Source organism: Paroedura picta, chromosome 4 (assembly GCF_049243985.1).
Source record: "Paroedura picta isolate Pp20150507F chromosome 4, Ppicta_v3.0, whole genome shotgun sequence".
In the NCBI taxonomy this organism is placed as follows: Eukaryota; Metazoa; Chordata; class Lepidosauria; order Squamata; family Gekkonidae; genus Paroedura; species Paroedura picta.
Genome location: NC_135372.1, coordinates 113,108,178 through 113,134,257, shown reverse-complemented (window position 1 = coordinate 113,134,257; position 26,080 = coordinate 113,108,178). Strand labels below are relative to the sequence as shown.

Sequence of the window (26,080 nt, the reverse complement as noted above, 5' to 3'; positions counted from 1 at the left end):
TACTCATACATGCTAATACCACAAGAAGAGACAGAAAGGATATAATTTGGTAAAGCAAAGAGGGGGATGTTACCGTTCCTGCCCTCTCCAACTTTGCATGGGGGATACAAGATCTGGGGGAGCCTGGGGGGTGGTGGTTGCAAAAGCTGTGCAGGATGGCTGCACCTCAGTTGGTTGCCTTGCTGCTGGTGGCAGCCGTGGCTCTGGAACTGCTGAATGTCAGGCAGGCAGTGAGGAGAGGAGGAAGACCAGGGGATGGGGCGATGGGAGAAGGAGACTGCACCAGGCACTCATCCTTGCTGTCACAACCAGATCCATGTCCAGAACCTGTGACTGGGCTTAGGAGGAGGGCAGCACAGGCAGGGAGTCAGTCACTTTGGTCTGGGGCACTACAAGGCAAGGTGAAAAGAGGCCACACACAGACATCCCATTAAAAGCTTTCCATGATTTTTTTTTCTCCAGCAATTTAAGTCTCATGAAAACCTCTTTTTGTTGCACTCAGCCCCTTTCTTTAAAGAAACAGAACAGAAATGGACATGATAGAAGATGAAAGTGGTAGTGACTGTTTGTAGACCGAGGAAGGGGGGAGGACGGTGGAAGTTCAGAGTGGAAGGAATGACCTCAATGTGGGTGGTGAAAGAGTGGCCTCCAAGAGGCAAAAAAAAGGGCAGAGAAGGGGAAAATCGAAGACACTCATTATGCTTCTGAATTACCTTCACCTTGGGAGCAAAACAAGGGGGAGATTGTGGCCAAACCACCCTCAAAAAACCGAAAAGCAAAGAGTGCTTAAGGGAGGAAAATCAATGCAGAATGAAACAGAAAACCTGATATATGTGTGGGGTAAAATGGGGAAGTCAGAAAGGCATCTCTCTGGAAGGGAAGACTTTTTAAAAATGAAAGCTGGGAATTCAGAGATTCTGCTCCAACTATCATGTCAACACAACATCAATATATGGAAATTTTAGGACCATTAAAACACTCTGATTTTGAAATCACCAATACTTTGATATTCAATCTATTTAAAGGATAACAAATTAATTTGAATCATTTCAGTAAATATTTTTAAATCATTATTGGTTCATGAAAAAAGTCTAGCCTTATCTCAACAGAGCTTGGAAGCTAGACAGGGTCAATTAAGGGTAGGGCTTAGATAGGAAACCACCAAGAAAGACTGGAGCTGTTAGGCAGAGGGAGGAAGAAGCCAACAACCCCTGCTTATCTATTGTTTTGAAAACCTCATGAGGTTGTCATGAGTCTGTTGTGATTTGACAACATACTATTTTTATTCCCTGACCTGGATGGCTCAGGCTATCCCAATCTTATCTGATCTTGAAAGCTAAGTCAGGTTGGTTCTGATTAGTACTTGGGTAGAAGACCACATAGGACTGGGTGTCATGCAGAACGAGGCAATGGCAAACTGCCTCTATTACTTTGAAAACTCCATGAGAAGTTGCTATATGAAAAAGATCAAAATTCAGTATTAGTGTAATCCACTTTTTATTGGGGCCAGCCAAAACATAAAATAATGTGAGCTTCCAGATTTCCCAAGACTATCAAGTTTAATGCTGTGTTCTTTTTAAAAGATAATATGGAAGACTACAGGCATGAGGAGCCTACAATTGATGTTCATACCATGGCCTGTGGTTGAGGCTGGGCAATAATGTCACAAGATGGTGACCTCCCCACTTGAAAGATCCACCAACAGGGACCTCCTCCAAACTCTTAAGCACTTCCCCTGTGACTGCTCACACAAAATAATTTGCATTCATATACTTCCTAAATTTGCTGTGGTTGGTATGGGGTAATGGACTTCCCTGAAAGTTTTACACATTTCCAGATTCAAATGAGGATCTAGTGGGCTCCAGTCCCTTGTAGCAAATAGACCTGGAAAATTAGTCCTTAAGAATGACCCAGGTTGATAACAGTATCAATTTGTTTGTGCGTCCTCCCAACAACAGCCGTAATCAGCAGCAGCAGGCCATCGTTCAGCTTGCTCGCCATTTAAAAATTCTGCAGGGCAATGAATTTCATCAGATACAGCAACTTGTTCTCAGAGATCCATGATCAGATAATCCCTGCATTTAGAAAAGAAGTAAACTGCAGTCATTCATGACCTTGATTCATTTTGGGGCCATGTGGGGATGATAATGCCTGTTTTATTTATTTAAATAAATGCCATAGAAGCTACCCTCCAAAGCAGTTAGGAAACCAAAGGTTGAGCTGCAAAAATAATTTTTAAAATGTTCAAATATTTACTACATAAAGTCCACTAGTTCACCAAAATAAAACCAGTCATAATTTAAAAGCATCATATTTCTAACTACACATGGAATAGACCAACACAGAATGGACCAAATGCATTTCAACCCTGAGCAAGACCTTTGATTTTATACATGCGTGCATTCCCTGCAATAATTTGACCACTGAGGAAGACCCCCTCAGGGTCGAAATACATTTGGTCCACAGATGTGGCCATGTTGAGACTATATTGCTATTACTCTGCATTGCATTGCCAGAGAAAAAGGATGATTGGCTAACCCTCAGTGTAAGGCATTAGGCTTTCAGACTGCTTGACAAGACCTCACAGCCCTACCTACTCAGTGTCCACTAAACTTGCACAACTGCAACAGGAAGAACCTCCAAGGTGGCTTGGAGTCCCCCCAGTGGATCAATCTACAATTCACAGAACCAAAAGAGGATTCTGTAACTGAGGCTAAGCATAGTTATGGGCCCACAAAAGTGCTTTGGCAGCGATTGCAGAACTTTCATAGCGAATGTGTCAAAGGGATCCTTTTGAGGGTCAAATAGCAATTCCTTCAAAAAGTAACTGTGATCCAAACTCTAACCCTTCTAGCCTCTCCCTGCATATCTAATGCATGGTTGTCCTAATTATAGAGAATATTGCATGACTCGCACCTTGAACGTTACTTCCCCAAATTTTGAAATATCATGTGAAATTTCACAGCAAAGCTCCACCACCACCAAAGCTGCACCCTTTGTCCAAACAGCTCCAAAGTGGCAAATGCTTTTGTGAGCCCCCTGCACCGGATCACCAGGCAAGACACCTGTCCCTCATCTCCCCAGGAACAATCCCCACAAACTTCATTTCATGACCCTTCTTAAATCATCCTGTCTGGTAGTCTTTTGTGCAGCAACAGAGAATGGCCTGGAGAACAAGGTAGGGTTTAGATACCCTGCAACAGGAATTCCTACCCCAGGGTGTAATTTTAACACCACTCCACAGACACAATACAAAAGGAACACTTGCAAGCAGGATAATGGTAATAAATAATAGTTGCCCTTCAGCAAGAATTTATTGTCTCTCTTTTCAAACGAACAGTGTATCATAAAACACGTGTGAGAAAGTCAAGTAATGTTGGAGAACGATCTCAGTTACCATAAGAGTAAAGCCTTTCTTCTTGGTATGAACATTTAACTCAGATTTTTTTCCCTTAGAAAGACACAATATAATAAAGGGAGATCCAAAATTTATGCAAGACTTAATAAAAGTCTAACACAACAAGGCAGAGCTGATAATAGTACAAATTACTTGTGTTATTGGAATGGGCAGCATTACCCACTTGACTCGAATGTTCAAGTTTCATCGCATGTTGTGCCAGAGACCCAGTTCTCTTCATAGTATAGCTGCCCTGCTACTTCAGAGAAGAGTGGTATTAAGTAATCCTCATGAGACACATGTGTAGGTTCTGTGCCAAAATCTTTCATAAAAGTTCAGTAGTGATGTAGGGAAGCAACTGCATCATTAAAATGTTTTCACTTTGTAGCACAGGTAGGGCACAGTGCATCATATCTGCTGGGATTCAATCTCTTGTTTAAGAGTATACATAAATAACAGACTGTCAAGTTCATATGAGGCACGGGCCTTACCTCACTCAGATTTGATGCATGGCAGGCTTCAGCTGATTTGGCACAAAAAATCTCTCAACTGTTCCATTTCAGCCTAAACAACTCTGCCTTTTAAATATGGTCCCCTTGCTGTCTTGCTTTGTTTTCACCTTCAGCGCTGCTGGATGAAATTACCTGTGTGCCGGGAGGTGGTTCTGCTGTTCCTGCAGCTGTGTGATAGCAGTGCATTGCTTGTGTTGTAGCATTCATAGAATCATGGAGTTGGAAGGGATCTCCAAGGTCATCTAGTCCAACCCCCTGCACAATACAGGAACTCACAACTATCTGCCTACCCATAGTGAGCCAAATTTCATGCCCAAATGATCCCTCCCCCACTAAAAATCTCAAGGATTTGGCCTGGCCTGGTGGAAATTCACCTAACATCCCATGGTGGCAATCAGCAGTTCCCTGGATATGTAAGGAAGGGCCACAAGAGACAAACACATTAACCTCCATATCAATGAGCAGCCAAACAAAGATGCTTCAGGAAGGCAGAGGCGGTTAGAAGCCTGGGGTAAAAGATCTCAGGGAATAGAAAGACAGGAAGAATCTGGGCATGAATACTGGCACTACCAAGCCTTAGGCAGATTGAACTATACAAAATGCTGTGGGATTCTGAAGGGAATGTTTAATAACAAGCAACAACTCTTACACCTCCCTATACAAATAAGGACCAGGACAGAGGTTTAATCCTCCTTTCCCTCCATTCACCCAGCCCAAATACCCCTTGGAAGCTGCTATTTACCCAACTAGGGGAACGTACAAGCAATTGCAGGTTCCCCCCAGCAGGGTAACTCTAGAGAATTTTTAGGATGAGAAATTGGGAGTGGGGTGGTGGTGGGAAGAATTCATCCCCCACTCCTGATTCAAAAAACTACATACCATGGCTGCCATTTACCAGTAAAAGAGCTAGGATGTTTAGGTGTAAAAGTTTAACTTTAGGTGTAAAACAGTAAGGGAATCAGGGATGGATAGATGCCCTTGGTGGCAATATGCTTTAAGTAGCTGTTATGTAAACATCACCTGTTTACATTGGTTAAAAAGGAAGTCTTTTCACAATGTAATCCAATACAGTAATGCATATCAAGCCAGTTTTAGGGTTAGCCACCTAGGTCTGCAGTAAAAGAGCTATATTTGAGCTAGACTGAATTGAATCTATATCAAGCCAGTGTAGTTTAGCTAGAAAAGACAGCAAGCACCAGAGGTGGAGCTAAGACTTGAAAACCATGGTTGCAATGCATGCTTAGTGTTCAAGTTGCCATGGGGGGGAAAGGAAAGAGGAAATGAAAACCTGCTGCAGGTAGCACATATAGTGTGATTTCTACTGGATCCAAGGCGGCGATGACTGGAATGTAGAAAGGTATCAAATATTTGACAGTGTTATTAAAACTTTCCTGAGAAGTTGTTTCATACAGACATCCTAAAGGGTTAGGGTTAGGGTATAAATACAAGAAAATATTTGTTCCTCACATTTAAAAATGAGTTGTGTTCAACTGATCCATGTGCCAAACTCCAGAGGTTGAGAAATACACTAAAAGATCAGGCAAGTACTAGAATCTAAGGTACAGTACTGATTTAACTGTCACGCAGGATGGATGTTTAATGAATCCCAAGTTTTACTTTTCCCAACCCATGAATTAATGCCCAAAAAGGGAATGAAGCCAAGCCTGGAACTCTTGTCAGGGAGCTCTCCATGAGTCCAGGTACCTGCTCTTGATACATTCAAATAAGCCATTGTCTTATAGGATTCTTTTTCATTCCTTCAAGTTCATTCAACTGATCTATGTCATCTTCCCAAGCTCTATTTTCTTCTGAATAACCTGAGCTGAATGATAGATCAAAGAGTCAATAAGTCCTGCAACTGGAAGAAAAAAGAAGAGAAGTAGGTTCAGTCTGGAAGTCTCATACAGAAACTAAGCAAATACATTCAAACAGGAAATTCTTTACATGCAAGATTGCTGTGCTAGAAAAGAAAACATAAGTTCACTCTTGAAAAAGTAATAAATATACTCTCCAAGGACTATGAAATCCTTCTGATCCGCTTGTTCAACTGCCTATTTAGCCAATCAGAATTAGGAGGGAACAGCCTGGACAATCAACTGCCTGGGGCTCAGGTATTTATGTTATGGTGTCCTATAAGTTTCTAAGATAAATTCTGCTTGCCTCTAATAAAACTTTCATTCGTGACTCTATCAGCTGGAACCAGCTAATAGCCTAGATCTTTATCCTAGTGATTCAATTCATTGCCCAAAATTCACCTCATCATCCTGTAAACATTGTCTTCAGATGCCTTAGCATTTTTCCAATGTGGAAAAAAGTATCTCCTATCATTCCTACACGTACAACATTTATGATTAAACAGTATATTTGTATCCTTCTTACTTCCTCCAAGGAGCTCAGAAGGATGTATGCAGTTCTCTCTTCCCTGTTTTACTTTCACAACAACCCTGAGAAGTAGGTTAGGCTGAGTGGCCCAGTGAGCTTCATGACATTCAAGCCCACATTGTTGTACGAGTGATGTTTCTTTCCTCTGCTTAAAAACTGTTTGTTTTACAACATATCAGGATTTAAGAACTTCCTACAGTCTCACTGTGCAAGTTAATTTTCAGTCAGAGAAAGGTGATGTGGACAATTTCAAAAGAAAAGATACCTGTAAATATTCCTCCAATGATAGCACAGACTCCAGTGAGAAAATGTGTAAAAGACCTACAAGGGGTGGGGGGGGGGGGAGAAAAGCCACATTCAGTTTACTATTCAGTATTTATTGTTTGAAAAAAGGAAATATTTCAACCAAATACAGAGAATGAGCATTGCCTAATGCACAGTAAATTAATACTTTGATTCTTAGTTCAATAGTTAGTCTCACGCAAAATCCTAGTGGCTCAATGGAAAACTTGAAGTAGCATCTTTATATTCACTCTATTCTGATTTCATAATCAAATCAGACTCCCTCGTTTTTGAGTAAACCCCAGTCCATGAGTTTTCTAATAGGTAGTCAGACTTAAAAAAACCTTCATTGCCTTCATTCAGCATCCACTAGAACAGTGGTCCCCAACTTTTCTCAGGTCAGGGACTGCCTCCGGGGTGAGGGGAGAGCCGATGGCCCGGGTGCTTCAAAAACGCACATGCGCAGTTGCCATGCATGCACGTTTTCTCCACCAGGTGGTGCTACCACATATGCATGCGTGTTTTCGCCACCAGGGGCGCTAACGCACATGCGTGGCAACTGCGCAAATGCGCGTTTGCGTCACCGGCGTGCCGTCGGCTGCGCCTACCTCTTCCCTTTTCGCTGTGGGCGGGGGGAGGCAGGCGCAGCTGCTGGTGGCCCGGTAATGTGGCCTTCGCGGCCCGGCACCGGGCCGCAGACCGGGGGTTGATGACCCCCGCACTAGAACACATACAATGTCTCTAAGAAGGACTTAAGAAACAACTGCATACAGAAACTGAAACACATGACTATTGATGGAAGTATAAGGCCTTCATTTGTCTTAAGACTGTGGCCAAGATAGTGAACTAAATTTCTATTAATGGGAGGAAGGGACCAAATCTCCACTTCTGCTGCAGACTAACTCCCATCTTATGCTATTCCCTGTCCACCAGGAGAAGCATTTTGGGAGGCAATGACAGGGAGGAAGTCCCATTCTGTTGACAGAAATTACTCCTGTCAGCAGATATATTGCCACAGGATCCAAGTTTACATTGTGTAGGTAAACTATAAAATAAATACTGTTTTGTTTGGGGAAGGAAGCCTCAGTTTTCCATCATGTTCCAGTTCATGCTCACCTGTGTTTCTCTGTTAGTTTCACCATCATGGGAGAAAGTTCATAGAGCACAAATACACCCGGTAGACCTTGGTCTCCAATCAGGCCATTAGCTATTTTTTCATGCCGTGTTACTGAAAATTGGTTTGTTCTCACCACCTAGCAAAACATAAGCATGAAAAATAGCTTAAAGAGTAATAGCAAAACAGATAGCTACATGGCTTTTGTGGTATGTCAAAATCACCACACTCACTTTTTCTCTCAGAGCTAGAGACATTGTTGAATAAATTTGACAACTCCTGTATAAATGTGTGTGTGTGTATACACACTCTATACCCATCTTTTATGAACTTCTACCCCTGCCACTATATACATTCTGTCTTCACACTACTCTTTATTCTGAAGAAACAGTCAAGGAGTTGCAGACTCAGTCCTTCCTTTCAGATTCAGAGTACCTTTATTGGCATAAACCCTTCCTTTCAGAAATTTCAGGAAGATGGTGATCTACACCATCTTTGGATTTGCCCATCCACTGGACATGCAAAACTGACTATGATTCCCTACTCACTACTTCATGATGCCCTTGTCTCTTCTTCCAAATCAGAAAAACAGTACACATGATACATATGGCACAGCTGTATATTTAAAACAATAGACATGGCTCTTACCTCACCATCAACTTTCATATACACTGTTGGGACCACTTTTACAAAATACTGAAACATCATAGAACCTAAGAATCAAAACACGATATTAACAGTCAGCAAAGAGAGTAAATAGAATTTTTAGGTGAACTTCCTAATTTCTAACATCCAAGAGACAAAAAATGAAAGGTTCAGAGTATAAGTGTATGTGTACAGAAATACACATACATGGAAATGCTTTTACATAGGGGGTTTCAGGATCGGGGATTGTGATTAATTTTATTGGGGTTAATTCTATCTTTTGTGTAACCCACCACGAGTGGCAGGATAAAAATCCAATAAATAAATAAACAAACAAACGTTTTGTTAAAATTATGAATTCTGATTATGCAGAAGTTAGTGCATGTGGGGTAAGGAAGAAAGAGAATTTGAAAGGGGGAACTTATAAATGCAAGTTACTTTAACAGTGCATGGTGGGGGACACGGGCGCCCTTCCTCCTGTGCTAAAGTCCCAGTGCAAACCTGGCCCTGCAACACTTTGGAATTGAGTATCTGGATGAGGTTATCTCACATAAGTCACAGTATGAGAAAATGACCATGTTACGGAAAGCTGAAGACAGCAAGAAAAAAGGGAAGCGTAACATGGTATGGATTGACTTGATAAAGCAGGACATGGCTTTTAGTTTGCAATACCCAAGCAAGCCTGTTAAGGACATTTTGGAGGTTCTTAATTCACAGGTCTGCCATATATCCAAAGCAACTTGAAATTACATCACTCACACACATAATGTTCTCTGCCAGTCCTCCTGCTGGGATCATGTGTTAAATGCAGTATGTAGTTTGGAACTCAGCAATGTACTATAAACGCAACCATGTTCATTAAAGTATAAATAAGTAACTAGTGCAGCAACATCTCATATGCGCTAGATACACCCCAATATACAGTGGACTATTCCCTTTTAAGCAGAATTTAAATTACCCCCCAAATCCTTCCATGCTGGTCTTTATTTTATACAAGAGTTTGGACACTTATCCAGCTTCAGGCCTGTACCTTGCTCTGCTACGACAACTGTCCCATCAAGAGGGTTCACAATGCCAGGATAATCCCTCCCAAAGGAAAGATGCTTAATAAAATGTGTCATGTTTATCTGAAACAAACAAAGCCTAAAATGTTCAAGCAGAACCAACAAAGGGCACAGTAGGTTCAGACCCCTACCAGCAAGAGTGAACACACATTCTGCCCAACTTACCAGGTGAGAGATTTTCCTTTTTTCTCATATTTAGATTAAAACTGGAGAATACTGAACTTGAGTTCATTCACAAATTCAGAACAATCCCCCACCCCCTGGATTAAACAGGGGCACAGGATTCTTATCTCACTTTCACCCCAAAGCATTTCTCCTCTGCTCTAATCTAGCCGATTACAATGTGCATCGTACCTCGGAATCCTGACTCCCACCCTCCAGCTGAGATATAAGGACCTGTAGAGTTCTGACTCATATCTGATGAAGGGAACTTTGACTCTCAAAGGCTTATATTAGTTCCAGTACCTGCTGAAGCAAGATGAGCTCAGCAAATGTTATTTCCCTCCCAAGCAACTTCATGAATATGCTACCTGAGAGCAGAAGTGGTGCTAGAATTATACACCTCTCCCTACAATTATATTCTCATTCTCTCCCCGGGGAGAAGTAGCCACCTGAGGAAGAAGATGGGTTGTTTATATTCACTGGCATACTCAGTACCAAAAAGGATAATAATCCTTGCAGAATTAGGAAACTGAGCTTCTAAATTAATGTGTTCATGACATATACCTGATGATCCACTGGAGTTTGGAAGCCCAGTGTGAGGTTTTCACACAATGCTATCTTTTAAGTAAATAACAGATGAAAAGGATAGAAAACCATATCTGGACTAAAATTGTTTCCACAGCTACAGATCTTTTCAGTCTAGTATAAACAAGGAAATAACCTGCACTCACATTACCACTTAGTTACTTTTCCTTCAAATGTGGGTCAAATCAAACCTCTTATGTTTGTCCCCATGTACTTACATTATCAAGTCCAAAGCTCTGCAGATCATGAACTGGGAAAAACAGAAAACAAGATAAACAGTTTTGTCAAAAACTTCTTTTTGTGGATAAGTTTTAGAACAAAAGATTAGAAGAACAACAATTAAAATTTAACCTCTCCATACCAAGTCTTTCCAAATAAAGGGCATGTTACCCTCATGTAAAGGGAAAATATTTTCTTTGTTCCTACCCTACGCTCAGATAATAAGTCTAAAGATAGTATAACACTTCCATCACCAGTGACTGGATCAAGGGAATAGCCAACTAGCAGTGAAGCTATCAAGAGTTTGTGTATCTAGGAGAGTTAGTGGATTTTCCTTTAGGTTGACAACTATGTGAGTCTGCTTCACAAATTTTGCAGGGACAACGGCATTTTGTCCACTCTAGCACATGTTTACATAAAGTGCAAACTCAAGTTTGTTGCATATACTTGAGGTGGTGATGGTCACAGATCTCTCCCATACTCCTACTCCCAACACTCCCTTTTGACTCTCTGGGTCATGTGAGTCATAGAACCACATGAAGAAGGGAGTGAAACTGTCCCTTTGCCTCAGGCGAGCTGGCCACTTTCCTCTTCTCACTGCAGTTCACTAACCCGCATAACCATTAGTCCACACAGTCCTACAATCCTAGGAATCTTTGAATTCATTCAGTATCGCAGCTGTCCAGTACTAAAATGATGACCATGGCTATTTGCTCTGGTTGAGATTGTAGGAAGAGATCGATTCCAATGCTGGAATGCAACTCCTGACCCCACTAAATATATTCTTTAATTAAAATCTCTGGAACAAATGAGAACTACTTTGAAAGTGAGTACCACTTTTACATACCTATCATGACTAGGAGTGAATTCTCACTACCGGAGCGGGACTGTGCACATTTGCATTCTCTGTATTTTGTACATGTGTTCTCCAAGAAATTCAGTATCCCTAAAAATTAGTGCTTAGAACTTTTCTACTGGGATTTGGTTCCATATCAAAACGGAATTTTGTAGGCAATTAATAAATACTACAGTTCCAGGCTTTTGTGTCACTCAATGAGTAGGACCTAATCTTGCTAAACTTTTAGGTAGCACAGAGTTTTAGCAGGAAAAAAGAACAGATTAATTAAATTATGGAGAGTACAGAATTAGCAAAGGAAAGAAGTTGGGAACACTTACTCTCAACAGCGTGCACTGCAAAAACAAGCAGAGTTAAGAAAAGAAGAAAAGAGAAACATTCAGAGCTCCATACTGAAAAGCAAGGATGCAAAAAAAACAAAAGGCAGTATTTAAATTACTTTTGCGTTCACGAGGCCTTGTTTATTTTGCCAACAAGACCCTGGATCACCCTGGCACTGCATGCAGACTCCCATACTATTATTTGGCCGAAGAACCCCTCTGCTCTGCCACGCAGATGCACTACCGGCTATCGATTCACCCACAGAGGCCTGCAGAGAAAGCCAAAAAGCCACATAACAAGCTGCATGCATGTGCTTGCTCAGCCCTCCAAAGGGTGAACCACCTGTGCTGTTAGTTGGTGAAAAAGAGGGCTTCATGGCTCACAGGACTGTTAATACACATTATTCAGCCTGTAGCAAAGTTGAGAAGATAGGAAACACATCATCATCAGGAATTATAACTAGCCAAGTCTTTTTTTTCCTAGTCAAGCAAAGGCTTCCAATGTTTCCTTGCACAGTGGGATGGTTTGCACTGGTAAGCAACACAGGTTAGGTCCTGACGCAGCACATGAAGACGCCAAGAAATTCTTTTGCTTAGGGATGTACACCTCTAATCAACTAACATTCAACTGAGGAAAAAAAGGACATGATTATAGCTGTTCAAACGCCAAAAGTATGAGGGAAAATCTAAAATTATGAAATTCACTGTCCAGAATAATGCAAATTCTGATGTCAATTCTGACTGCCTGTATTTGCATAATGTACTCTCGCTTTGAAAACTTGTTTTTCCCCCTCTTTCATGTTTTATTTTGGCAACTGTAAGTCTGAAGGAAAAATAGTATGTCACAGATCAATTGCCCCAAGGAGGAACAATGGCACCTGAGCAATATACTGGACGCTTGACCACTGAAGATCCATTTCAGATCCACTGAGGTATGTTAGCAAACACTTATCCTTAAACTTCTCTGTACAACCACAATAACAAAAAATATGGTTGACAGTAATCCTGTACACTTTTAAAATTTAAGCAGCCTATTTTGACTTACTATGCACAGAAATGTCGATCAGACCCTAAAATGACAGATCAGATGTCGAGGTTCTGCGCTTAAAAAAAAAAGAATGCTACTGACTCATAAGATCCTCCTCATCTTATTTCTCAAGTAAAAAGACCTACCTAAGGGGTTAACTGAGCAGTTCTGTTGATAAAAAATTGTCCCAAATAAGCCTTTGACCAGCCCAGAGTTCAAGCACTGATGCAACAGTCCAGCCTCTGTGAAATATGTTATAATTCTCACCAACCCCAGCAAGACAATGTTGGCAAGTTTCCCAACAGAACTAATATGAAGTCAAAGAAATGGCAACAACCTTCCAGATAACTTCCATCATATCAAAGTAGTCTACAAAAAATGAAGGCAAATTAACTGGAGTTATTCAACAGATATCTATTTTAAAAAATCCTTACTCTACCCATGTTGTAAAATCTTAAATATTTGTTTAATTGCATTATTTAGACAAAAGCATTAGTCTATGTGATAATCTTGTAAAGGGTACAAAAGAAGAAGTTGGTTCATGACCACTGTAACCCAGGCAGAAAAAAAGCTGGTTTGCAGGAAGAATCTAATGGTAGAACACCAAGAACAAAATTCTATAAAGATGAAGATTTTAGATTTGAAAGATGACTGACTTTATGAGAAATATAGCTGCAAGTTTTCATCACCACTGGGATGGTACTTGTGGAGTCCTTGATAAAAGACAATACAATTAAAGAAAAGAAGAATATAACGAAGAAAGGGGCCCTATATAAAGGTAAAGGTATCCCCTGTGCAAGCACCGAGTCATGTCTGACCTTGGGGTGACACCTTCTAGCGTTTTCATGGCAGACTCAATACGGGGTGGTTTGCCATTCCCTTCCCCAGTCATTACCGTTTACCCCCACCCCCCCAGCAAACTGGGTACTCATTTTACCAACCTTGGAAGGATGGAAGGCTGAGTCAACCTTGAGCCGGCTGCTGGGATTGAACTCCCAGCTTCATGGGCAGAGCTTCCAGACTGCATGTCTGCTGCCTTACCACTCTGCGCCACAAGAGCTCTTGGGCCCTATATAATGCAGAACAGCTAGATACCGTGATCCATGCAATGGTCACCTCCAGGATGCCTTCTGTAACTTGCTCTATGCGGGCCTCCCCTCATCCTTGGCCAGAGAATTACAGCTGATGCAGAATGCGGCTGCTAAGATCCTCACTGGAATATTTTGGAGGGCCCATATCCAGCCTGTGGTGAGGCAGCTGCATTGGCTGCCAATTGCATTTCTGAACAGGTTCAAGGTTTTGGCATTAACGTTTAAGGCCATTTGTGATCTGGGATCAACATACTTGATGGATTGCTTATTGCCTTATGCCACATCACAGCCTTATGTTCTGTGGGTGCTAATCTGTTGGTGGTCCCCGGTCCATAAGAGGTATGCCTGGGCTTTTTTGGTCCTGGCCTCAGCCTGGTGGGATTAGTTCCTGGAAGAGCTGAGGGCCCTGGTGGAGTTTGCACAGTTCTGCAGGGCCTGCAAGACAGAGCTCTTCCACCAGACATTTGGTTGAGGCCAGAGCAATTAAAATCAGAGGCCCCGCCCTGGAAAAGCCATAGCAGCTGGTTCCCCATGGACATTTCCCCTGAGGCACTTGGCAGGCTGTTGAACAGGAGGGATGAGGATTATTTTTGTTCCCTGGGAGAGAATGTTTAATGGAGCATGTGTTGGGAGTGGTGAGTAATAAATCAAATAAATAATTCAATAATAAAATTTTAAAAACCCTGCCATTCCAAAATATCCAGAAAAATATTTGCTCTGGATTATGAGCCATTGTGATGTAGTAGTTAAAAGAAAAAAGTATGTTTTTCTGCCCCACATTTCTCTACCCTAAAGGTAAAGGTATCCCCTGTGCAAGCAATGGGCCCCTGGTGTGACGCCCTCCAGCGTTTTCATGGCAGACTCAATTCGGGGTGGTTTGCCAGTGCCTTCCCCAGTTATTACCGTTTACCCCCCCAGCAAGCTGGGTACCCTAAGGAAGCTCAAAGCAGTTTACATTCACATTACCCTCCTCTCCCCATCACAGGCACCTTGTGAGGTAGGTGGGACTGAGAACATCCTAAGAGAACTTTGACCAGCCCAAGGTCACCCAGCAGGCTTCACGTATTCTCCAATTAGAGCCCACTGCTCTTAAGCATGCTGGCTCTCTCTAGAGTGTTGGGAGTAGGATTGGGTGATCTGTGTTCAAATTATCTTTCTGCTGTGAATTATATTGGTGGATGATAATGGTGAGTTTTCTCTCTCTCTCTCTCTCTCTCTCTGGCCACAAGCAGAACTAAGGCTCTCTTGCTTGAATGTGCAAGTCCAATATGATCAATTGGAATAAACTGCTAAACCTCCTCCAGGAAATAAGTATTTTCAATTACATCTCTCAACACAGAATTGCTGTGAGGATAAAATTCAGGGGGAAGAACTATTTGTTTTGGTAAAAGTATCATTAGCAGAAAGGAACCGCTGGACCCAACCCAGTAGGCTGACATATCAAGCCATCCAGTTAATCACTGGCAAAAGGAAGCAAATAGTTGAATAAAAAACTGATTGTTGGAATGATTTAAAAATTCACAGGGTTATATACCCACGTCTAAACAAAGACTATTGGCAAATCAATAGTTTTGCAGCAGACAAACACTGCCACACAGTGTCAGATGTTAGGATTTTCTTAAATTCACCTTCATATGAACAGCATTGGCAATAATACCATTTCCAATATTCCTCTGCAAAAACTCTTTTTGTGCCTGTTTTTCCTCACTCACGTAATGTCACTACTATCAGCAGCTCTATCTCCTGTAGCTCATGAGAGTTACAATATTTTTTAACAAAAGAAAAGACAGGGCAAGAAACTATTCACATAATGCAAGTGATCTTACCATGAACATGTGACTGTTGGAAGCTTTTTCCTGGTGCAAAATGAAAATTCCCAGCTACCTGTAAAAGACACCCACTTCTGATTAAATCTCCCAACTCAACTTGAAAAAAGTAAGACTGTCCCTATTACATAATAAATTCACATAATTAAAAAATATGATTGTGCCTCAAGAAAGTGTCCAGCCCCTTGCACTACCTCATTTGCATGTGTACATCTGGCCTCAAAGCCCCTCCTTACACCTCCGTTTGTGCCCCTTTCTCTCCTTGGTCCAAAAGATCTCATACTTTACTCCTCTTCATAGTGCCTCAACATGCACTGTCTACAGCTGTATTCCTTGCATGAGAGAAGTTAGTATCAAAGGTCTCTTAACAATATTCAAACAAGTAATCAAGAGTGGATTCCAGCTTGAAGTGTGCACTCCACAGACATCTGACTGATGTTGCTGTTCCAGTTTCATAAGATTAACTAAGGTACAGCACAGGTCTCAGGAACCCAATGCATCCAGTGTACTATTGCACAAAAAAACCTGCTTCCACAAGATATCAGGCCATACCTGCATTGCTAAAAACTTTACTTTATTGATAATGATGATGATTTGTGTACTTTTGCCTCCAGGTAGTATTTGTGTACTTCATGTAGTGTACAACATTCATTTATAAAATCCCAAAGAGGCTGAAGATCTAGGACTGTGGAAACACTTGAGAACAAACTGTATCTGACTATTATGGGTTCTGCATCTTCTTAGCAATCTCTGGCACTATGAATTCTAAACCCTGTGATTAAAAAACAAACTCTCAACTCACTTTGTTGACTTCGAGAAACCCATATACTTTGCAACCCTCATTTTTCTGCTCCTGCATTTTCTGGCTGAAGCCTTCTCTTTTACACTGCTCTATGGTGTCTGGATTCTTGAAAGCCCAGCCTCGCCGCCTATATGCTTCTCTAACATCATCACAGGTATTGCAGCATCTGCAAAAACAAGCAAGTGAAATGAAGCACAGAATACTCATAAATTAGCAAGGAAAGTGTTAGAATCTGTGAGCTTCAGCTCCTAATCCATCCTGTGCCACAGAAGCTCGCTGGGTGACCTTGAGCCAGTCACACTATCTCAGCCTAACCTACCTCACAGGGGTGTTACGAAGATTACATGGAGAACAAGAAAAACAATGCATGCTATCCTCAGCTCTTGGAGGAAAGGTATGAGGAAAATGTACTAAATAAATGAATAAATAAGGAATGGTGGCATTTAAAAAGCCTGCTGATTTTTTTTTAATGAAGCATGAAATCCTAGGGAGAAAGAGGTATTATGCTATTTATCTTATGGCCACCAAAACTGTATGGCCTATTATTTGCCCCTACTGGCTACTTCAAACGCCAGAGAACTCTCGGCTGACAGAGGTCTGACGATGCTGGACCAGGAAAAAGACAGACACCAAGGGCAAATAAATTGGCCCTGTTTTCAGGGATAACAAAAATAAAATAAAATAAATAAACCTGAATCTTATAGGTCTTTGTATTTCCAGGGGTAAAGTGGTGATATAAAGGAGGGATATGCTAGAATGCAATGGGCTCTATGTAGATCAAGAAGGGGCCAGGGGGATGGAATAGTGGATGCAGAGCTGTCTTCAGAGGACTGCCTTCAGTCACTCCAATCCATTGTGCTGCTCTCCTGACAAGCAGCGCAGCATATACATCTAGGACAACTCCAGGCAAGATCCTGGCCTATAGGAGTATTTCCTCTCCTCCCCAAGCAGAGGCTACAATTCCTAATGTGTCCACTTGACAACAGGTATCACTGTGGAAATCTCTCCAGCATTAAAATTTTACTCTTGGAAACCATTTAGAAGACATCCCCCATAAGTGAAACAAGGCAGCTGATCTTATGCAAAGTTAGGCATAGCTATTTCCACTGACCACAGTGGGCTTAAGTGCACATTGGATCATGTTGTCGAAATTCAACCCTTCCGCTTTCATCTGTGTGACAAAAGACTGCCCACTATTCCTCTCTGCCACTGAACTACAAAGAACACAGCATCATTTTCAACCCAACTCCTTGTCAAAGGGGTCTGGTCCTCAATTACAAATGAATAAAAGGCTACTCCTGAGCCTTCCTAGAAAGGTCAGGAGGAAGTATAGCTATGGAGACTCCCCCCCCAACCCCCACCTCTTTGCCTCCAGGTCATAGTGAGGGAAGCAAGGCATACTTGATGTCCTCAGACTCGGCTCCATAACAGCTTTCACAACGATCGGGATCTAAGGAGTTGGGGTCAAATAATATCTCCTCTTCTTTTCCTAGCTCTGAAATAAAGACAGACAAATACCTGTACCAGCAATACAAACTATAAGCAAGAATAATTGTAAATCAGTTTCTAATAGTGCTGATATAGATTTGTTTAGAAAGCACCTTATAGAATTGGCAAGTCAATTAAACAGAACCTCCGAAGTATGGTGCCCACCCAACTTAGCCAGCCCAACCTCCTAAAAGATACCACAGTCAATGGTAGTGAAAGCCATCAAGACGACTAGGAGAAGCAGCTGGGAGGTACTGTCTCCCAGAAAAGATCATTTGTCACAATGAAGGTCAAATCAAGGTCTGAACCCCGAATGAAACGAGCCTAGATAATCCATCTCTGCCAGGACTTCCTGAAACTACACAGCCACTACCCACTCTGTGCAACCACAAGCAATAGCAGCTCTTAAGCTCTTGTGCAGATTGATATTTTAAACCAGTTTAAATCAAGCAACACAGAATTAAATCCCAATTCGCATTGTGGGTCTATAATATTGTTTCCACAGAAGAGCAGTGTATAACCGTGTCTTTCTGCTTCTGGAGTCACATGCTTGCCATCTTTGTCCAAGCGCTGTTTGAAGAGATTGTGTTCAACATCCAGTTGTTGCTCTCCAGCAACATCCATTGCATCAATGCTCAGATCTGAAGGGGGGAAAAACAGAGACCACAGATCAGAGTGGACTTCTTGAGATCTTCTTTGAAGCTTGAACACTGCAACTCCGTGATACACACACCAAATTATCAGAGTGGAAAGTACCGAAATACCTCAGTAGAACCAGTACTAGGATTAGGGTATTGAGAAAGACTATGGTTTGGAAAAAGTACTGAGAAATTTGAAAGGAACAATGAAACACATCCCATGGTAGCGAGGAATGAAAATGAAACACACATAGTTCAGCGGTAGAGCAAACAGCCTTTACATGTAAAGGCTGGGATCACTCCCCAGTTAAAGTCTCTCAAACAATAAACCCAGAAAACACCTATGCCTGAGACACTGGACAGTCCTTACTAGTGAGGGCAGACAATAGTGATGGTGCAATGACTTTGTTAAATCTAGTTTCATTCAAATACTTTTAAAGGGCCACTGAGCAACTAACTAGCTGGAGGTTGTGCTAGGCACAAGGAGACTAAGAATGGATAACACATTCAATTTGAACTCATAGATCAATTCACTGATCTGGTCTGAAACTTTTAAAAAGCTGCTGCCTCGCACGGCTTCAAAATATTCTAGCTACTGGTCTCTTTCCTTTTTATGAACAGTGTCTCATCTTCTTCTGGCAAAGTTAGGAGTGTTTTAAGGTGCTGTGATGTGCCATGCAATGTCTGTTTTTCACTACACAATAGAACCACCACCCCTCCCCGGAAAAACATCATAAAAACACAGCCTCCACAGAATTTACTCACAAGCACATGGCATATGGGGAAAAGCAACATCTATGTTTATCCGGAGCTTGTCTCCTCTTGATTTGTCGACATATAATTCTGGGTGAACCTAGCAGCAAAGACAATAATTCCACACAAAAAAATCAGCAGAAATTATTCTTGAATCCTATTTTCAAATATGTAAATATGTCCCTGTTTCCAAGGATTATCCTGCATTCAGAGTACAGGAGGAGGAGGGGAATTCTTAATTTCATTGTTTCCAGGACAAAAGGAATATTCAGCAGCCAAAGTTCCATACTTATGGAGTTTTACTTGAAAGTACTGAAAGGACAGAGAGCATCCTAAAATAATTTTCCAGTCTGTTCCCATTGAAGTGACACTGTTCCTCAATCTACTTTACTGTTCTACATAATTCCATGATTTACTGTGTGGGCTGGGTACCTCCCACACTGGCTGACATTCCTCAAGACTGGCTATCCAAGCATGCTAATTGAGCTCACTTAGTTCATATGTGGATCAGTTATGGGAGGGGGGAACACCCTCTCACCTTGAAGATTCCATGGACACTGTCCAGTGAATGGTTGAAAAGGTCAGGAGGCAATTGCCTACAGTTTTTTTAAATGTTAGTGAGAAGAGGTGTTATCCTCAGGCCTTACCCTTTCTGTTCCGTGCTAGCAAGAAGATGCCTGTATTCTACTCAATGATTCTTTGCTTCCAGAACCAAGTGCACTGTGTCAGGACACCAATAAGTGGTAGATAGTCTGCTTTCTTGTGCATTTCACTACCACAATGCCTTGCTTTTAAACTCTTTTTTTTAATTTCTTGAATAAAGCTTAATTTTGTTTATAGTGGGTGTTAATTAGAGTGTTTCTTAGACCAAACCTAGGTACAGTTTTGTTATATTGCTGCACCAGGTCAAGGTCCTGTCCTGACAAACACTATGCCAGATTTTACTTTTAATCACTATTTCCTTCCCATCTCCAAGCCAGCAGCAAATGGGTTCCACAGCATATCTTTTGCTGTCTCTTTCAGGAAGTCTTTAGTAAAGAAGATGAGGGGAAGAGGAAAGAGTACCCTAATCATTGATGGATGGAATACCTTTTACATGTATGGATTCAAGCAGACTGTGAAGTTGCCAATCTCCTTCTTTGATTAGGCCAATAATTACTTATTTCAAAAACTTAAAATTAGATATTATTAAGCTCCCATTAATACCTCAGTTGTGAGCATTTTATTATTTATTTCATTTTTGTTTCACCCATCCTCAAAAGAGACATGCATCATCTCATCTTCACAACAGTCCTCTGAGGTAGACTAGACTGAAATAAAGCTGCTGGTCTATTAGTCACTCTGAGTTTCAAGACTGAGCAGAGAAATAAATCTGGGTCTCTTCAATCCTGGTCAATCTACTATATCACTACCAAAGCCTACAACACCATGGCAACTTAAAGGGAAGGGACAACATAGGAGAAAGAAAGTAAAGGACTCCTTTTACCTCCTTTGTAAGATAGTACTGGAGTTCTGAGAAGAAAAGTAGAAGCATGATGAGTCCACTGATTACTGTCACTGCATGGAGAAAAAGGAAAACAAACACATGCAGTTATGCATCTGGCACTTTACATGTATCTTACGAACACCTGCTATAACTCTGTGCTCTAAAAGACCAAAACCCTGAGTCTCCCTGGAGAATACCTCAATGAAAAAATCAGCAATGATAAGTTCCTCTCTTAACATTGTGCATTTTTAATGCTAAAGGAGCATGAAGGAGCATGATGCTTTTCCTACGCAAATATTACTTCAGTGCCAGAAAAACGTACACAATAAGAGTATAGTTTCATGTGTATTTTCATTACACATGTACAATTTAATAAGATATGGCCAATAGATAAATGCGGCAAAATAGAAAAGCTTGCATTTTCAGATGTACACTGTACGCTTTTGTAAATGAATTTTCCTTCCCTAAAGTGATATCTATGTCTGTGTAAGAAATGCACGTGAAGAGGTCTTAAATGTAGTGTCTCAAAACAAAGAATGCTGATAATGTTTATGTTCAAGAAAGCAAAAATGCTGAAACATAAAGCCCATATACAACTCCTAAGAAAACTGATAGGCAGAAATGTAAAGTGGATCAATGCAAATAAAAAGTAGTGCTTTCTTGTTATTTTGTACATGTGTGTATATACCCATTATAACAACTTCGTATTTTTGGTGTGCAATTTACAATAAAATGCAGAGTCATTAAGTTGCCAAGAATAATGGACTATCAAATACTGCACATACTGCTACAACGCACACTTTCAAGACAACTTTTAAAGCATTCTCTGAGTGGCCCAAGTTTCATTCATTATGCATTTTCATGCTCAGAACTGATTTCCAAGTCAGCAGTCCTCTCAGAATAAGACTATCCTTCTTACTCTGAAGAGCTGGAGTTATTTAGTGCAAAGAAATAAGGATAGTGAGGGAGGATAGCCCACCACCTTACTTCCTGTGCTCAATAATGAGATGCATCGTGTACTTTAATGTTAACAGAAAAGTACACTCAGCAGTGTACTAGCTCCATCTAGTATTGATTCACCAAGTGTATCCTAAACTAGATCTAAATTTTTATTCTGCTGAGAAGCAGCAGCTCCACCACCATTGCTCAAATATAATAATTCTTGCAATAATTAAAAAGTAAAGCTATTAAATAAATTAAATTTACAACCTTAACTCAACTTGAAAAAACAATAACTACAGTATCCCAAGTTTTCCTATACTTGAAAATACAATTAACCATAGATGACTTAGTTACTAGCTTCATTTATATAACAGTTCAGCAGTTTACCCGATGAACTTTAAGGCTGAATGGGGATTTGAAACTCTCTCTCTAAGTCTAACCCTAGTCATGAAGCCGCCCCTGAAGACAACCTGGAAGCATTAAGTGCAGTGCACAGCCACTTACCCATTTTCAAGAAAGCTGCTAAAGTACATCTAATTCTGAAACCTGCACTGGCTTCATATTTGTTTCCAATTCAAGGGCCCTTACCCTTAAAGCCCACCGTATTCTAGAACCTAAATTTCTGAAGGATAACCTCTTCTCATCTGTCCTTTTTGTTGCCTATGACCATCACAGCAATTCCTCCTCTAACCTCCCCTTTATGCAGCACATTCTGGTTCTGACCATTACTTCTTGTCCCTCTACCATTTAATATATCCCCACAGGCTACCTAGCACTGACTCTGACAGCATTTCCTAAAACCGTTCTCTTCCACCTGTCCCTCTTGTGAGAGGGAAAGTAAAGTATAAAGTAGTAAGCTTTTCTAGTGGGTGATTAATCTGCTATTGCTTTCTTTGGAAGTTCTGTGGATATTTTTATACTGGAACTTTGTACAGTTTTAAGTGTCTTGCTTGGCTTTGTAATCATGGTAACCTTCTGCTAGACAGTAAAGGTGGACTCTAGCACATATAAAAATAAAGATTCCTCCAGTCCTAACCTCAAAGGCAAATTTAAATATATTAATGTACTAGTAAAATTTAAATTTCGTATGCATATGCAGCACAGAGCAACGTTGAGGGTGCCAGGCTAGGATCCCATGCTGTCAAGAACCTGGTCCAGTAACATTTTCACTCTCTCTCAACTAATCTACCGTACAGGATTATTACCAGGATAAAATTGGAAGGGAAGACACTGAACTGAACCCTGAGCTCCTCAAAGGAAAAGTGGGATAAATAAGAATAAATAACACCATAACAACACTATCTGAAATACAGATTCAAATGGACAGCGATGCTGTTCTGAAGTAGCACATCAAAATTTGAGGCCACTGGCACCGTTAAGACCAACAAAGATTTATTCAAGGTGTGCACGCACACGAAAGCTTTTTGGTCTTAGTGGTGTCATTGGACACAAATTTTGTTATCTGAAACGCAACACTTGTTCAGTTCAGCTGCAGCCACCGTGTTATTAAAAAAAAACAAAATTACATTTGCCAGTGTGAAGCAACCAATACACTCGCACACAAGCAAGTCGCCTATGAAACGGGCAGAATAAAACACGACCCAGTTTGCGCGAGTGCAACATAACCCAGCCTCTACTGACCCGGCCAGGAAACAAGATTTGCCCCGGCAGGAAGCTCCGCTAGGAGGATGCCCAGTCCCAGGGGCGGGGAAAGGGACCTCCCTCCCCGGCCAGCCCGAGCCCGAGCCCGAGTCCGGGCGCGCGCCCCCACACGCCTCACCGAGCGCGCCCCCGCAGGTCTTGACGCGAAAATCCTCCAAGGTCTTCGGGAAAGCATCAAACCGCTTCAGCCTCCAGAGGGACTCCATGACTGCCCACCCCGCACCTCCCCCGCCGATGACCCGGAAACAACTGGCTCCTTCCGGCGCCCGGCCCCGTCATCTTCCTTCTGCATCGTGGGCTGCGGCTCGTTCTCTGCTTTCCGGCCAGCTGAGCCCGTTCTGGCATTCAAGTCTGTGGGAACTGCTACAATGAGGACGCACTCCCCCTTCGTTGAGACACGTGTAATATGCATCCCCAGTTCTGCACTGACTTCCAAGTAGGAGAGATCCGGATCCTGGCTCTGCTGAAAGCAAGACTTCCTCAGTCCCCACAGTGTCGTCCGTTTTTGCAAAATGGACTGGACTGGGGTGGGGTGGGAGAACACTTTAGCCCCGTGTTTCATGCCACCATATGCTGTTGCCACTATATGTATACGTGTTCCTTGTGGGGGAGGCCCAGTTGGCATCCTTTGAGGGGCTTTGTTTGGACTATGGGGTCTCCAGTTGCTACTTGGTATTGTAAAGAAGCCGCTGTGACAGACCTCTGGAGATGCGAGCCAGAGATGCAGGCAAAACGTTAGGAGCAAAAACTACCAAAACATGAACCCCACAACCCAAGAAAACTACAAAAGCCAAAGTGCAAACAGTGAAGAGCCCAGTAGCATCTTTGAGGCCAATAGGGCTTTCCAGGTATATATAAGCTTCCCAGCACAATGTGGGTAGCTAATAGTTCTGAGAGAATTTAGTACACCCACTGATGGGCCTCACTGTTGTATTGAGTTGGAAATCAAGTTTATAGGCATAGAGCTGTTGAGCCACACTGAATAGCCATATTGGGCTGTACTATACACCAACCCCAAAGCTGAGCATCTATGTGTTGTAGCAGATGCACCCCCAAGTTGTACTACATAATTCTTGGAGGTGGTTGTTTCACACGCATATTTGCACTGTTACATTGGTTAGATGGTGTTTATAGCTCAAGGACCTGTCCAGGGTAATGCTAAGGTACAAGTGTATGGCTGTGTATTAGTTGAGTGCCATTAAGGTAGGTGTTCAGTTTATGGTTGACAAGATTGCTATTAAGATAGAAATATTATATTTTTTCTGGACTACTGGCACGGAAAGAAATGCTGGCCATATGCCACTTGTATCCAGAGGAACTTGTATTGATGAATCATAAGAAGGCTGTCTAGGAGCCATCTTTGAATGGCATGGACAAACTGTTATACCACAAGCTAACATGACTACTGACCTAGAAACCAACAGGAAAATTTATTATAGAGGAGTATGGAACAGGTACACAGTATTGACTAAAGGCCCTAATTCTTTGTTCTAGTGTCAGCACAAATTATTCTTTGGTCTTTGCTCAGCAACATCAGCGTTGGAGTCAACACACAAAATACAAGTTCCTAGGCTGAGTAAGAAGCCAATGAGACGAGGACTGCAATGCAAACATTTGGAATCAAAGGTGATAAATATCCATAGAAATTTTAATAAAATAATATGGAAAGAGCATTAGATTCAATAATAAAGATGAAAATATATTTATTATAAATATTACAAAAACAGTACAAAATATTATAAAAATAACTCTTAGACACTTTACAATGTGCGGGTATAGAGCAGTTTAGAACATGACAAGACCTCAGCTATGAAACTCGTGTCATTTCCTAATAAGCTGAAGCTAATACTGTTGGGGGTGGGAACTCCTTCATTCCCCAGACATTTATCTTGTTACATTCTGAATCTCTATGCAGACACCTGTTGGAAATCTTTTCGGTGAGCTTCGCGTTTGCTCAGCTCAGTTTCTGTATGATCATCTGCTCTTTCTACTGTAATTATAAAGTGGATTTTTTTAAAGATAGTTTCTCATACTTTGGCTCGGAATTTTGTTCTATGGCAACATTCTCCGAAATACAGATCCACTCTTAATGTATAGCCCAAACGGCTACTCTTGTTATTTCACAGCTTGACTGGTATACACATGATCTTCACTGGCTTCAGTCTACAATATTTCTGAATAATTTAGAATTCTATTTTTAAGGATTCATATATAAACTGAAGCCAAAAGGCGGTAGGCCAACTAAATTAGTAGGCTAGGTCCTAGGGAGGGTAAGTGAAATAAAGGTCTTGATAGATTTGATTTACAGTCCAGTGTGGGCTGAAATCTATACTGACCCAAAAACTTTTCACAATTGTCCTGTTAGCCACATGGCTTGGATGCAGCCATACATCTGGAGTGCTTTCGCTTCTTCAGTGCCTCCATGCTATCTTGAACCTTTATGTTGGACTGTTTTGGGAGTTGAACTTATCGGGTATTTTTCTGACAAGATGCCGCCCCAGCTTATATTTGCTAATGCCAAGCTGTTGTTCAGGGTTTCATCAAGTTTGCGGGTCTCAGATGCCAGAACCATAGCCTCAGGGTCCCTGGCTACAACACTTAAAGACTCTGAAAGTTCCTGATGTAAACCAGAAATCTCTTGGCTTGTCTTGGCACAACTGTTGATATAATCCTGTTTCTGCTTCCGCTCTAGCGATAACTGCATTTGTAGCACAGACACCTAAAAAAGGCAAAGTTAAAATCAACAGCTAGCATAATTTCCCTGTGAAGACCTTATAAAGAATTCTAGTTCACAAAAAGAAATGCCTTTCATTTACATGCTCCTACC

At 41.5% G+C, this 26,080-nt stretch overlaps 2 protein-coding genes across 7 annotated transcripts in view; both read right to left on the bottom strand.

Annotated features, from left to right (window-relative positions):
* Positions 1 to 3,276: 3,276 nt before the first annotated feature.
* ERGIC3 (ERGIC and golgi 3) lies at positions 3,277 to 23,488 on the bottom strand. Of its 3 annotated transcripts, none has more exons than XM_077335184.1 (14): positions 23,372 to 23,488; positions 20,650 to 20,720; positions 19,176 to 19,263; positions 18,294 to 18,413; positions 17,686 to 17,779; positions 16,285 to 16,450; positions 15,483 to 15,540; positions 11,539 to 11,553; positions 10,362 to 10,393; positions 9,363 to 9,459; positions 8,336 to 8,400; positions 7,690 to 7,826; positions 6,557 to 6,612; positions 3,277 to 5,767 (listed from the first exon to the last, which is right to left on the bottom strand). In XM_077335184.1, the coding sequence occupies exons 1-14, from the start codon at positions 23,457 to 23,459 to the stop codon at positions 5,688 to 5,690; spliced, it is 1,167 nt and encodes a 388-aa protein (XP_077191299.1). In that variant the 5' UTR covers positions 23,460 to 23,488; the 3' UTR covers positions 3,277 to 5,687. The 3 variants fall into 3 exon arrangements, with proteins under 3 accessions (XP_077191299.1, XP_077191301.1, XP_077191300.1); XM_077335186.1 differs by having other exon boundaries at positions 18,327 to 18,413; XM_077335185.1 differs by lacking the exon at positions 11,539 to 11,553.
* A 1,443-nt stretch (positions 23,489 to 24,931) lies between these two features.
* CEP250 (centrosomal protein 250) overlaps positions 24,932 to 26,080 on the bottom strand; it is a 48,103-nt gene continuing 46,954 nt past the window's right edge. For all 4 annotated transcript variants that reach the window (XM_077335175.1, XM_077335174.1, XM_077335177.1 and 1 more), the window contains exon 33: positions 24,932 to 25,972. In XM_077335175.1, coding sequence (XP_077191290.1) covers positions 25,679 to 25,972 — 294 coding nt within the window. In that variant the 3' untranslated portion in view covers positions 24,932 to 25,678. The remainder of the gene's footprint in view (positions 25,973 to 26,080) is intronic.